This window comes from Aquila chrysaetos, chromosome Z (assembly GCF_900496995.4).
Source record: "Aquila chrysaetos chrysaetos chromosome Z, bAquChr1.4, whole genome shotgun sequence".
In the NCBI taxonomy this organism is placed as follows: domain Eukaryota; kingdom Metazoa; phylum Chordata; class Aves; order Accipitriformes; family Accipitridae; genus Aquila; species Aquila chrysaetos.
Genome location: NC_044030.1, coordinates 17,325,299 through 17,338,796, shown reverse-complemented (window position 1 = coordinate 17,338,796; position 13,498 = coordinate 17,325,299). Strand labels below are relative to the sequence as shown.

The 13,498-nt window shown below is 36.9% G+C and overlaps 1 protein-coding gene across 7 annotated transcripts in view; it reads right to left on the bottom strand.

The window, feature by feature from the left end:
- The window catches only part of AP3S1 (adaptor related protein complex 3 subunit sigma 1), a 42,034-nt gene that overhangs the window by 17,805 nt on the left and 10,731 nt on the right, over positions 1-13,498 (bottom strand). For 3 of the 7 annotated variants that reach the window (XM_030003731.2, XM_030003734.2, XM_030003729.2), the window contains 2 exons: positions 9,752-9,823; positions 3,858-3,965 (listed from right to left, as the gene is read on the bottom strand). In XM_030003731.2, coding sequence (XP_029859591.1) covers positions 3,858-3,965; positions 9,752-9,823 — 180 coding nt within the window. Of the gene's footprint in view, positions 1-788; positions 831-1,917; positions 1,942-3,857; positions 3,966-9,751; positions 9,824-13,498 lie in introns of those variants that run through there. The other 4 variants (XM_030003732.2, XM_030003733.2, XM_041120700.1 and 1 more) reach the window with 4 other exon arrangements.

Sequence of the window (13,498 nt, the reverse complement as noted above, 5' to 3'; positions counted from 1 at the left end):
ATATTCATGTTCGGTGACTGCAGTTACCAAGATATCTTAAAGCAAAATCCAGTGATTCAGCAAAAGTACATCTGAAGTTGAGTACATGCTGACAGCCGTTCTCATTTTATGTTTGATATACTTAAGGTCAAAAGATCAACTTTGGTATTTCTACATTATCATTACAAATTGCATTGATAAATTTATTCTGTATATATAAAACTATTTGAGTCTGTTGGTTTGTTGGTTTTGATAGGAGTTTTTTTAATGTTTTGTTCACCTGAAACTCATTCTGAAACTTCTCTTTGCAAGCAGGTAAAAGTTCTTTGTTTTCATTTGGAAATACTAAATGGTGAAGCAAAAGAGTTCATATTACCTATTTTAGATTATTAGGTACAAAATTCTCCCAATAAGGAAGCTATTTCTATTATGTCACCACATCATATTTTGTTATCTGTGTGTTCAATTTTTATTCAGATTAGTTTTGCAGTTTTTTTTGTTAATATTCATACGGGTTCATACTCCTTTGTTTCTTAAACAATGATACAAAGAAAAGTTAAATTCTAAAATGCAGGAAGAGAAATAAAATAAAAAATATGATGTCAATGGAAAGCTAGTAAAATACACTATAGCCAATAAAAAGATGAGGGAACTACAAGAAGAAACTAGCACAAAAAGTAGGCTACAAGGACTAGTATGGGTATTTTTACACATAATTTTTGAGTCTGGCCTACATAATTTATTGCCTTTGACATCATTTTGCTTTCCCTTTTTGTTAAAAGTACATTTTTTCTAAAAGTCAGCAATACCTTTGTCTACCTGTCCTGTCTGGGAGACTGAAAGATAAAGGTCTGTAAGAGAGAAGAATGGAAAGAGCTAGAAAAGATCAGGAGGTTCGGAAAAAATGAGGTCCAACTTAAAAGTCTAAATCACACGCAGTTGAACACTCCAAATAGAGAAGAGGTAGCCCAGGTTTACCTACAATACTTCCAGAGGCTCTGGATAAAATCCCAATGACCCCTTTCCCAAAAATTCCCTCCCTTAATGACAATGATCCTTTGGCTTTAGAAGGATTGACCAGAAATCCATTCACAGATAAACTCTAAACTGAAAGGTAGGGAAATGCATTTAAGACAACATTTCTCAGGGTAGAAATAGAATTTCCTCTGTAGCCCAACCAAGCAATGTAAGAGCTGAATCAGAAATCAAAGCTAGGGACTTCCTCATAGTGGTTTAAATAATTAATCTCTGTTGAAAGCATTAACAAATTCTTTGAGTTGGTAACTTTGCTCAAATATTTGAGAATTTAATAAATACATTTGATCTTCTTCACTAAATTCTAACTGAAAGCCTGTTTAAAAACTTAATATGTACTTAAATAAATACCTGATGTCAAATGGCTAAGTTTTGTATATTAGGGAAGCCAGGTGAGCACAATACAAAATTTAAAATACTTCTGAAAATGTAGCTCAGTTACAACTTTATTAGCTTCATCATTTCAGCTATAAAAGAAAAGGCAATTTAACCTTAAAGCAGCTATTTTATGGATGCAAGAACTATGACAGGAGTCTAACAAGCCAAACAGACTAAAGCAAGAGTGCTGTGGCATAGGTGGCAGTCCTATGAACTGCAGACTATACCAATAATTTCTAAATTTAAAAAATAATTTATTTTTTTAAATTAAAGGAACAAAGAAGATCCACTAGTTTTGATTTCTTAGTGACCAGCATTCAAAAATATTATTAAGTTATTACTGATTTTGATTTACATGAACTGGATTTGCGTGTATCTTGAAAATACACGTTCAGGAAAGACATGTTGAAAGATTTACAATCTTGATCAAAAAGACAAAAGGAAAAGAAATAGCAATCAGGAAATTTCTGTGGATATACATGAAACAAATGATTAATGATCTGAGGAAATATTTACCAGGTATTGTGAAGTATCTCAGCATTACAGTAACTGTTAAATTTGAAAAGAAACAGTCACTGAACTAACAAAAAAAAAATAATGCATTTGTGGTGAGCAGACTGTGAAATGTTCTACTCCATCCCAGTCACCAAGTGTTTTAATTTATCACTGCTACTTCTTTACCTTCTATAATTCATTGCTGAACGTAAAGGAACAAGTTACTATTTGCCTTGCACGTGCTCTGAGCTCTACATGTTTTTTATATCTTCTACCACCTATTTTTATACTAAAAGCATCTTAAAAGAAAGAATGACTTACTGATGAATAATAGAAAACAGGAAGTATTGCAGCTAGGCTGCAATTCAGCTGCACTGAATCCATATGTTTAGGATGACTAGCCAGAGACTGGTCTACAGTTGATTTGGTAACAGAATTCACATAATTAAGAATAAATACCTTAATTAAACACTTTTAGGTAAAACTGATATGCACATAATACACAGTAGAACATAGCTGCTCAGTAAGTTCAGCTTTTGGGACACTATGTTAGTTTTCCATCAAATAAAGAAAAATGTATGTATACAGAAGTTATTCAAATATAGTAAAACTTATGAGAATAATTCCAAATATTAATCTCTGTGATCAATGGCTCATTCTGAGTTTGAGAAAAATGTTAAAATGAACATTCTGAACATCTTCATAATCTACAATACAATCCTTCTGGATGTATATTGCTATGCACTGCATCATATTGCACCTAGCTTTTTCCTGTTTTTCACACAGTGTTGTCCTGTTCTTGGATACAGTTTGGAAGTTGTGCAAATCAGACATTAAATGTATTAAAAGACTTGAGGTGGTGCAGTGTGAGATAGCAGAATTAGGAGAACAGTATACATTGTACCACAAAAAAGCTGAACAATTTATTTCTCTCTGTTGCACTTAAGTTAAAACTAGTAGAGTCCTTTGGGTCTGATTCTAAAATGTCATTTAGTTCATATTTATGCCACCTACAATATTTCAATCTACTCAGCTGACTTCAACTTTAGGAACAGTCTCCAATTTAAGCAAGGGTTTGTTTAGAAATTTGAATATTACACTTCCAAAATCAGATGATGTGTTCTTCTGTGAAATTACTCTCATCAGGAAGAACCAATCACAGAGTCAGCTAAGATGTACTAGTAGTATTTTGCTTACAAGGCATGTCTGGTGATGTTAAAGGAACAGTATAACATACAGTGTTATAGCTAAAGTAATTCTAAAATCCTTTTAGTTAGAAAGTTTCTTTCCTAAACACAAATTCAAAAATTGTTGAATTGAATAGGGATTTCCACAACTTACGTGAGTGTCCCTCACTTAGACTGCTACGGGCATATACAAAACAATTTTCTCACTCGAATCTACTCAGCTGAAGACCAAATGTTCAGATTACAAAAATGGCAGAATTTGTATTTAAAGGGTCTAAAACTGGGATTTTAATTCTATCTAGTCCATCTCAGTCCAATTAATTATTTTGTGTTGCAGTATTACTGTGACACTAAATATGCTGCAATTTATTTCAGGTGCTAGAAACATACTAGCAGACAGGAATATGTAGTCTTTGTATACACACTTTGGTTCTTTATCTAATTTAATTTAAGGGTTATAGTCACTAGTCCAGCATAATAAATACACTGGAAATAAAAGACTTTCTGCAAGAGAAACTTAGAGAACTACAGAAGTATCTCAATAGCAATGGTGCACAATGCTATTAGATAGAAAAAGCAAAAACTAATTAGCAGTGACTCTAAGCAATTATTACTTATGATGTAAGGTACGACATCCTAACCTAATGATACATTGTCAATTTTTAGCTTTATAAGCAAGAAGCTGTATATAGTTTGCTGCTGAAGGACAAACAGCATTATGATAGCATGCATTTACTACAACCATGTTTTTAGTTTAGAAACTACACGGTACATCACTCTTACCTCAGATTTCTCCAGTTTATTTTGAGCATCAATCTGAGTAACAATTTCATTCATGTTGGTCTCCAAAACCATTCCACCCATGACCATTTCGGCCAATATATTATGGACCTAAAAGAGACAAAAAGAAAATTTTAAAATGTAAAACATCCTACATGCATCTGGCCAGATGATATCTAGATTCCTCAGTACAGGAACACATATATTCAGTAAGTCACTTGATTAATGTCAGCAATTTATTTAAAACCATTTGGGAACAAAGCTCATAACTTGATGTTCATTTCTCCAGTACCTTCTTTGCTCATAGTTCCATTACAAACTCATCAGCTATACCACTTTGCTTATCAATGCTAGAAGAAACTTCCACATTGATCTTTCTTTCAGTACCTGTTTTCTATGCAAGGACTATGGACAAGACCTCTAATTAGCATCAATAGTAGTAACACCTCTAAGGAATAGGTTCTACAAGATTAAACAAATTGCTCACAAATAGATGTGTAAAAACTACTTTGGGCTATAGCAATGAAGGAAGAGAGACATAGTGATGCTCACCCACCATGGGTACCAAGACTAGGCTTAGAAGTAGAATTAACATACCTGAGCTGACCCATACCTGAGCTACAGTGTAAACAGGGGGTCTTCAGCATCTAGTACTAAGATAGACAGGACTCAAACTGAAGGACGACATAAGCCAGCTGCAGACATTAATGAAATGGGCATGTCTAAATATCCCTCTTCCCTGCAACCCTGATTTGGGGTTGCAAGCCCTGGTTCACAAATCTCTGCTTCAGAGTCTGTATTTGCACTGTATCTAAAGACTAATTTATTTTTTTTCAGAAGGCATGCTTCCACATACTTTCTAGTAAAAATCCAGAGTTACTATGTAATGTATAATATTTTAATCTCATTATAACTCTGAAGACAAGGAACATTTTATTACTTTTCTGAAGGTACAATCTGATACTTCAAAGCATAATTCTGCTATTATTTTGGATATTCTTGCAATCTCCCTGTGCATCAAGGATAGAGGTAAATCTCTAAATCAAACAATTCTGAAAATGAGTTGCAAGTAGTTTATCAAAAACCACCACACTTCCCATTTTTGTGCCATACCTCAAAAACAAAATTGAAGAGTTGTTTCCTTGATAAATCATTAGTATATTTCAGTAGAAACTTAAAATCAATGTGTTTAAAGAGGCTGAAAACACCTCTTCCTCTCTGCCTATTGCTGCTGAGTACAGCTTTAAGAATCAAATACTTACAAGAAAGATTAACAATCCTTACTGAGCCACTCCTTACTCCTGGCATATGTATGTCCCTCGTAACATAGCAAGCTAAAAAGCATAATATAAAAGTGGTGCCGAAGAATTTATCCTGGCTTGTTATTAGGTGAATTTAAAAGCTTTTTAGCATCATAATCAGAAAAAAAAGACAAAAACATGGTAATCGAACATTATTTTACTCTACACCAACAATCCAAATGCATTGAAAGACATCACCAATATTTACTTCTTTTTACTGAAAACTTGTTTTCACTCATAGCATAAGGAAACAGCTTATAGCTATTACAATATGCATAGCCACCAAAAACAAAACATAAAACATACAAAGGTCTTCATAATATAGTATTTATGTGGTGATTTTGGTTCTATTTTATTTTATCAAGAATTTACTAAAGCAAGTATTTTTCACATGCTATGAAATTTAGGTTTTTTTTCTTTTCTAGTTTCTGAATGGGCATTATAAAGACTTATAGAAGGACTAATAAATAATTCATGTCTCCCTACACAAGTGGAAAACTTTCTGGCTAGTCTTATCCAATCTGAGCGTTTATTATGAAGTGGTTCTTTCCCATCTCTCAATAAAAATACAGCATAAGAGTGCAAATACCATCACTTGCTCCTGCAGATTATAGATTTGGGTTTCATTTTCTTTCTAAAAATGCACCTGGCTCCAAAAGAGCAACTGCAGTCACCACCTCCAGATTCTAGGGGAGTATTTCTCATTTTGCTCTTTTTGGCAGAGCTGGTGATGTCAAGGAAGAAATTCCAGCTGTAACTTCAGCCTCAACCAACAGCCCCAAAATTCAGAAACTATTCACTTTAAAATCAAAAGAAAATTTCCATTGTTGAAGAACACATTTTAATTTGTGGAGCATACCTGAAACTGCATTGATAATTACATGAAACACTGAATTCCAATCTACATCCTGGAGAAGAAAAGGAATTTAGTTCCATTTCCTCTTAACATTCTTGAAAACTTGGTATGTTCTAGAACTTGGCCTTGCTTTTAAAGCGCAGGAATAATCCATACATATTTCTGACTGAAGAGGCAAGAAATGACACCTCAGTAAGTTCCTGATTATTTCGCTCTTATTCACCAGAGAACTTCAGAGAACAAGCTGGGGAAGTCTAGTAGCACAGAAGAAAAGAATGTAAAAGAGCAGGTCTTGATCTTTACAGATTATTCATTTCTGTTTTAAAATAAAACAAAAAATAATAAGTGATGATTTTACAAAAAAAAACCCCAAAAACCAAAACACCCCAACTTTTCTCAGGTAATCTCTAACAGCTTACTGATACGAAATACTGAGACGCTAAAGCTCTAAGGTAACAGGCTGAACTCCACATGAAACCTACACCAAAATGACTGAAGAGATTGAGTGACTGGTTAGGTTTTCACAAGTGTTCTGCTTTCTCTGAAACAGATTACAAGGTGCATTTAAAAAGAAATGTAATTAAATTATGCCAGTTTTGGTAGCAATTTTTCCCCCCTAATAGGTAAAGGTAAGCAATTACAGTCCTGTCAACACCACTCAGATTTTTTTTTTTTTTTTTTCCCTAGAGAATTACTGACACAGTAAAGATATAACGTATTTATATACATTTGGGGCCTCCAAGTACAAGACAGACATCAGTAAATTGGAGTGAGTTCAGAAGAGGGCCATCAAAATGGTTGGGGCTAATACATTTATCCTGGGCAGAGAGGCTGGAGCACCAGGGCTGGTTCAGCCTGGACAAGGAGGGGCTTGAGGGCACCCAACAGCAGCCCCCAGCGCCTACGAGGGGCTGTTGGGGAGCAGGGCTCTCCTCAGCAGGGCATGTGGGAGGAGGCAAGGGACAGGAGAGGCTGGGACCAGCCGTAAGGAAAGCTTTCCCCAGGAGGAGAGGTAAGCCTTTCCCCAGGAGGACAGGGGAGTGGTGCCAGAGGCTGTCCGGGGGCTGTGCAGGCTCGTTCCTGCCCTGAGCAGCCCGGTCTGACCCCATGGCTGACCCTGCTGGGAGCAGTGTCTTGTACCAGGCACCTCCTGAGGTCGATAATTGAATTATCTTATGATTCTGTAGTAAAAATATGGTACTTCATGATGTGGAGAGAGTTTCACTGATAAAAACAAATGCTTCAGAGCCAGAAACTTGCTCTATCCATTACAGGCAGGTAATCCAAATTTCTGGAAAAATCTAGATGCAGAGAATTAAGGACAATTTAAGTGTAATGCATATGTCACCATATGAATTGTACCAAAAGTGTCTGTATATATACATATATATATCTACTCCTTGAGAAACTGGCGTCTCGTGGCCTGGATAAGCGCACTCTTCACTGGGTGAAAAACTGGCTGGATGGCCGAGCCCAGAGGGTTGTGGTGAATGGGGTGAAATCCAGTTGGCGGCGGGTCACAAGTGGTGTTCCCCAGGGCTCAGTGTTGGGCCCCGTTCTGTTTAATATCTTTATCAAAGATTTGGATGAGGGGATTGAGTGCACCCTCAGCAAGCTTGCAGATGACACCAAGTTGGGAGGCAGGGTCGATCTGCTTGAGGGTAGGAAGGCTCTACAGAGAGATCTGGACAGGCTGGATCGATGGGCCAAGGCCAGTCGTATGAAGTTCAACAAGGCCAAGTGCCGGGTCCTGCACTTGGGTCACGGCAACCCCATGCAGCACTACAGGCTTGGGGAAGAGCGGCTGGAAAGCTGACCAGCAGAAAATGACCTGGGGGTGCTGGTTGACAGCCGGCTGAATATGAGCCAGCAGTGTGCCCAGGTGGCCAAGAAGGCCAATGGCATCCTGGCCTGTATCAGAAATAGTGTGGCCAGCAGGAACAGGGAGGTGGTTGTTCCCCTGTACTCTGCACTGGTGAGGCCGCACCTCGAGTACTGTGTTCAGTTTTGGGCCCCTCACTCCAAGAAAGACATTGAGGTGCTGGAGCATGTTCAGAGGAGGGCAACCAAGTTGGTGAGGGGCCTGGAGCACAAGTCTTATGAGGAGCGGCTGAGGGAGCTGGGGCTGTTCAGTCTGGAAAAGAGGAGGCTGAGGGGAGACCCTATCGCTCTCTACAACTACCTGAAAGGGGGTTGTAGTGAGGTGGGTGCTGGTCTCTTCTGTCAGGTGGCTGGAGATAGGACAAGAGGAAATGGCCTCAAGTTGAGGCAAGGGAGATTTAGGTTAGATATTAGGAAGAATTTCTTTACTGAGAGGGTTGTTAAACATTGGAATGGGCTACCCACGGAAGTGGTTGAGTCACCATCCCTGGAGATATTCAAAAAGCAAGTGGACAGGGTACTTAAGGACATGGTTTAGTGGGCATGGTTAATGGTTGGACTCGATGATCTTGAAGGTCTTTTCCAACCTAAATGATACTATGATTCTATATTCCATTCTCCAAGTGAATTCCTAGTACTATACCAATACCCTTCTTGAATAAGCATCTCTCTTGCCTGCAGGTTACTATAAGCCATCACTGGGTCCTGTATAATGATGGCAGCCTGATGAAGGTAAATGTTTCCTTATAGAAATGCCACATAAAATGCTACTAAAGACGCAACAGCTGTTGAGATGACATAGTTTAACTCTTTTACATGCTACATCATTTTTTACATGAAAGGTATTTCTTGGGTTTTAGGTAGTTCTAGCAAGATGATTGGAAGAAAGTCACCTTCCACTATTCCATCGAGAACTGAAGACACAGATCAACTCTCATCCAAATTAATTAGTCAATCCCCACTTTTCTCAACACCAGACCTCTCAAAATACAAATATTCGAAGTGTTTCACCCCAAACAGGTCCCACATGTAAGCATCCACTATAACTAAGATTCTGTCTAGACCAAACATCCAGCAGCAGTTGCTGGTTTTCCCTACTGCACACTTGAAATCCACTAACAAGCCAGGCCACAAATATCTGACAAAAGAAAGTTGATGTGTTTTAACTCAGAAGCCTCTATGCATTTTGCTTCTTGACAAGGTGACCTTATCAGCAGTTTAAAGAGAATTTAATGCTGTAATTTAAGTCTCATAGATACTGTTTTTTTCTTACAGACCTACACTACTAATTAACTTAAAGTGTACCAAATCAAATGTTTTGATCCTCTGTTATGGTGTAAAGTAAGTCTTACAAACCAATTACACTGGAGAAAAAGAAAAAAAAAGACTGGAGATGACATCAGATCAGTCACAACTGCACAACTAATACTACTGTACTGCTGGTAGTAGCCTTGCATTACTGCAGAAGTTCAGCTTTCTGTATTGTATTCTTTTTCAACTTATGCTCAAGTTAAAAATCACTGCACTGATCAATACCATGTTCAAAAAAATTTTTAACACAAGGTTTCACTTATCTTTTACTTTGGAAATGGGTAACTTTTGCTAAAATATCTAATTAGTATTTAGGGCTCACATTTTCCTCAGAGTGCAATAACACTATGCAAATCTCCCACATTATTTTATTTTTGCTCAGAAAGACATGTTCCACCATAGCCTTCAAGTCTTAAAAATAATGTTGATAGAAACCATCTGGATTTCACTGACAATAAAAGTAGAATCACTGCAGAGTTTAATACCAAGTATCAGTTGAACCAAACATTTTAGTTGACAAGAAATATTACAGGAGCTCACCACAGTACCTTGTCTACATGGAAAATTAAATCCAGTTCACAGACATTTTCAAAACATTTGTCTAGCGTTTCCACAAATACCTGCAAAGAGGAAAAAAAGCCAGAGGTCAAGCTTTATCAGAAACTCAGTAGTTCCATTAGGTGTGAGGTTTAACAAAAGCAAATACAGAAAATAAACACTGGGCAGATTTTAAGGCATTAAAAGCATCTATAGAAATTATGTGGTTAACATCGTTATGCCAACAGTATGTTATCTGTAGAGGGCAAAACTGTATGCACAAGTCAGTTTATGTTATAACTCTGCTAAAAAGTCACACAGTTTTAAACAATAGTTGCATCTTGAAAAACAGTAACATCATCTATACTACAATTTTCTCAGCCATGATTCAAAATCTTCCATTTCATTAGAACCCAATTACTAAGCAAAAATCAGCTAGTTTTCTTCACTATTATTACTATTTTTAACAACTACTACATTGCAGGCATCTCCCAGTTAACCAGATGACTGTTAACTTTGACACACAGAGACACATGTGCAATGCAAACTGTCAGCATCATGCAAGTTTGTCAGCATTACGGCTTCCAGTAACAGTACAGCAGTTTTCACCTGGTTTAGACCTGCTGAATTCAGGATGGACCAAGGAAAGAGGTAGCTGTCTTAATATCACACCTGCTTATCCTGTCAGGCATACCACCACATAAAATTTAGAAAAGTCCAGCAGTTTGTACCCAGGCAAATAACCCCTCCCTGAATCTAGAATGTAAGTGCACAAAGCAGAAAAATCCAAGCAGCTGCTGAAGTCCAGCCACTGATGATGTCTGCTGGATAAGGACAGTATGTTACCCTGCTTTGGGTACTTCTGTAACAGATTCCTTCCTCGTTGTGTTAGCCAGTTTTGGTAACCTAAGAGCATCACAGCCCCCAGTTAGGCCAGACAATGAAAAGATTACTGTACTTGCACTCCCGAAGCTCCTAAATGCCAACCACTATGTGCTTGTGGCGAGTGCTAACAAAGACTCCATCCAGTGTTAAGAGAGGTATAAGCACAGTTCCCTTTATGCAAGGGATAACTCTTACTGACCTAGATGAGATGTCAAGACCTGTAAGTTAAACACATGCTTGAGTTTGAGAGCTTAGGGTCCTCAAAATTAAAAAGAATTTCTGTAAGAATTTACTGATTATTTATTAATGACTAGTAAATAATCTGCAACTTGTGGGAAATTTTAATCTCAGTTTTTATATGTTTCAAGGCTGTTTTGTCACAATATGCATTTAATATTAAGTTGTCACTGTATCTAAATTATTTTTTTGCAATTCTAAACTCAAACCTTATAGCAGCAATATGGAAGAAGTCAAACACCTGGTTTTGATTCTCTCTCTTTTCAACACAGTTTATTAATCCCATCTTAGTCTTTGAGAGGAACCAGATTTCAGACTGCCTAGGCCCAGGAAAACAGGAATGAGAAGCCATGTTCTGCTGACAAAAATAAAGTTGATAAAAGGGCTGCTTCTATAGATATATATTTATGTCTACAGACCCAGTGAAACAGGTCTGCTTGACATCAGCCATTTCCAGTTATCTACCTTGCATATCAAGAAAGATTACTTTTACATCTGAATCCCCAGTCTTAGATCCTGCTTACACCATAAAAGAGGATCACACTCTGCTGTTGCTATTACTAGTATTATCAATCTCCATTTTAAAGACAAACTACACCTAACTGATGTTCCATGCATTTAGAACAAGGATTATACTTTAACACCAAATACCAATTCATAACTTAAACTAGGAACATAGAGCATTTTCACAGGCAGACTCAAGACAGTAAGGTTCACTGACAACAGTTAACTAAGTAAATGAATATGCTTCTGTTAAATTATACTGAAGCTAAGTGAACCACATCTTTTTTTTTTTCTTCAAGTATTTGTTAATTTGTTGTGATAATAACACGTACTATAAAGAAGGGATGCGAGCAAACAAAAAAACTTGTATGTTAAGCAGAACAAACTACACAGTTCACAACTATGTGCAGCAAGACAAATGACCACAGACGTTCTCTTACTTTCCTTGTACCTTAGGAGAATGTGGTTACAAGGACAGTGCTGTTTGGTATTAGCTGCAGGAAGAAGATTGGAAATAGAGTGTAAACGTAACCTTTATCCAAAGGTTTCAGTTACAAGAGCTAACAGTTTGACACTATTTTTGAAAGAAAAGAAGATATTCCACATATACATCACCAAGTGTGCACACGAATTTACATACTCTGACTTTGACATCCACCTAGTTCCTTGGAAAACAAAGGAACACGTTAAAAACTAAAACTCAAAAATCTTCAAAAAAGGCCCCCACAGATATGTGTATTTAGTAGCCATATGTATGCCCACACATCGACAACACAGAAGTTTTGTTCTTGTGACCTTCTTCCAGTAACTAGGGCTTCTCCTGCAAGAACACTTGATTCACAGTTACAATGGTTACTTTTAAACCTTTACCCATTACATGGTGACACCACCACAGACTGAACTCGCAGATCTCTGCTTGCAATGCATGACCAGTAATGCAAAGCAAGCATTTTTTAATCTAAGGGAAATCAGCTGGCACTGAGTGTTCTTCAGAGAGATTTTTCACCGGCTAAGGATTTCTCATGGAAACTACAGAAACTTCCTCAATCTTCCATTCATGATGAAGAGTTCACTCAAGAGTAATGCCAGCACTGACAAGGTGTACGTCTACTACAAATAACTGGTCTTTAAAAGCATTAGTCTGCAAGGTAAACTAGATTTTTTATACTAATATTCTTTGACTTATTTTAAGCTGCCTTCAAATAAAATTAGAGCCATTTTCATCATAATTTTACTTGACAGTCAAATGAATTGCACACTATGGCAAGCAGTGCTAGAATTTAAGTACTTCAGTAATTACTTCAGATGCTGCAGACTTGTAGATCAAAATAACCAGAAGAGAAAACACACCAATTGTTTCGGGACACACACACACCACACATCAGTTCAAAAGCACCTTGTGATGTTCTTGGAAAAGAAACATAAATAAATGAGTCAAATAGCAGGAATATAAAGATGCATGCACAATGAATTACTAGCTCCCCCTTGTGTTTCATTTTTGAAATCGTTATCTTTTGTATTTAAAGAAAAAACTATGCACACCTCCATGCAAGTAAACAGAAAAAAAGAAGAAAAAAAAAAAAAAAAAAGGAAAGAACCCACACCTTTCTTTTGTAGTAAATATGCTTTAATAAAGCCAGATACACACCTGGAGAGTAAAGTATATGAATCAAAATCAAATTGTTATTGGATATACACAAGCCAGGAGCTTCCTATACTCAGTAATACACCAAACATAAAATACCACCTTTACCATGAAGGGCTCATTTTTTAATTAGGCAAACAAGACAACAAAGGAATAAAACATACATTAATATTGGGAAGATAACAAGGCTAGCAGAAAAATCAGAACACCTATCAATTAAATGCATCTGATGCTAGATAATGTCAAATACTAACAAAAACAGGTACGAAAAATGAAGTAAAACCAACAGGAGCTACTCATATCAAGAATATCCCTTCTTCTTCCTAGGCTAAACAGCAATGGTAAACCTCAAGACAGAATTAATTTAATCTGCCCATGGAGAGTCCTCTCCTCCACTGCTTTTGACAGTTCAAATGCTACTTGAGACTCCAACTAGTTTAGAACAGAATAGTACGATCATATAGCCAGTTCTCCATACACAAGACTG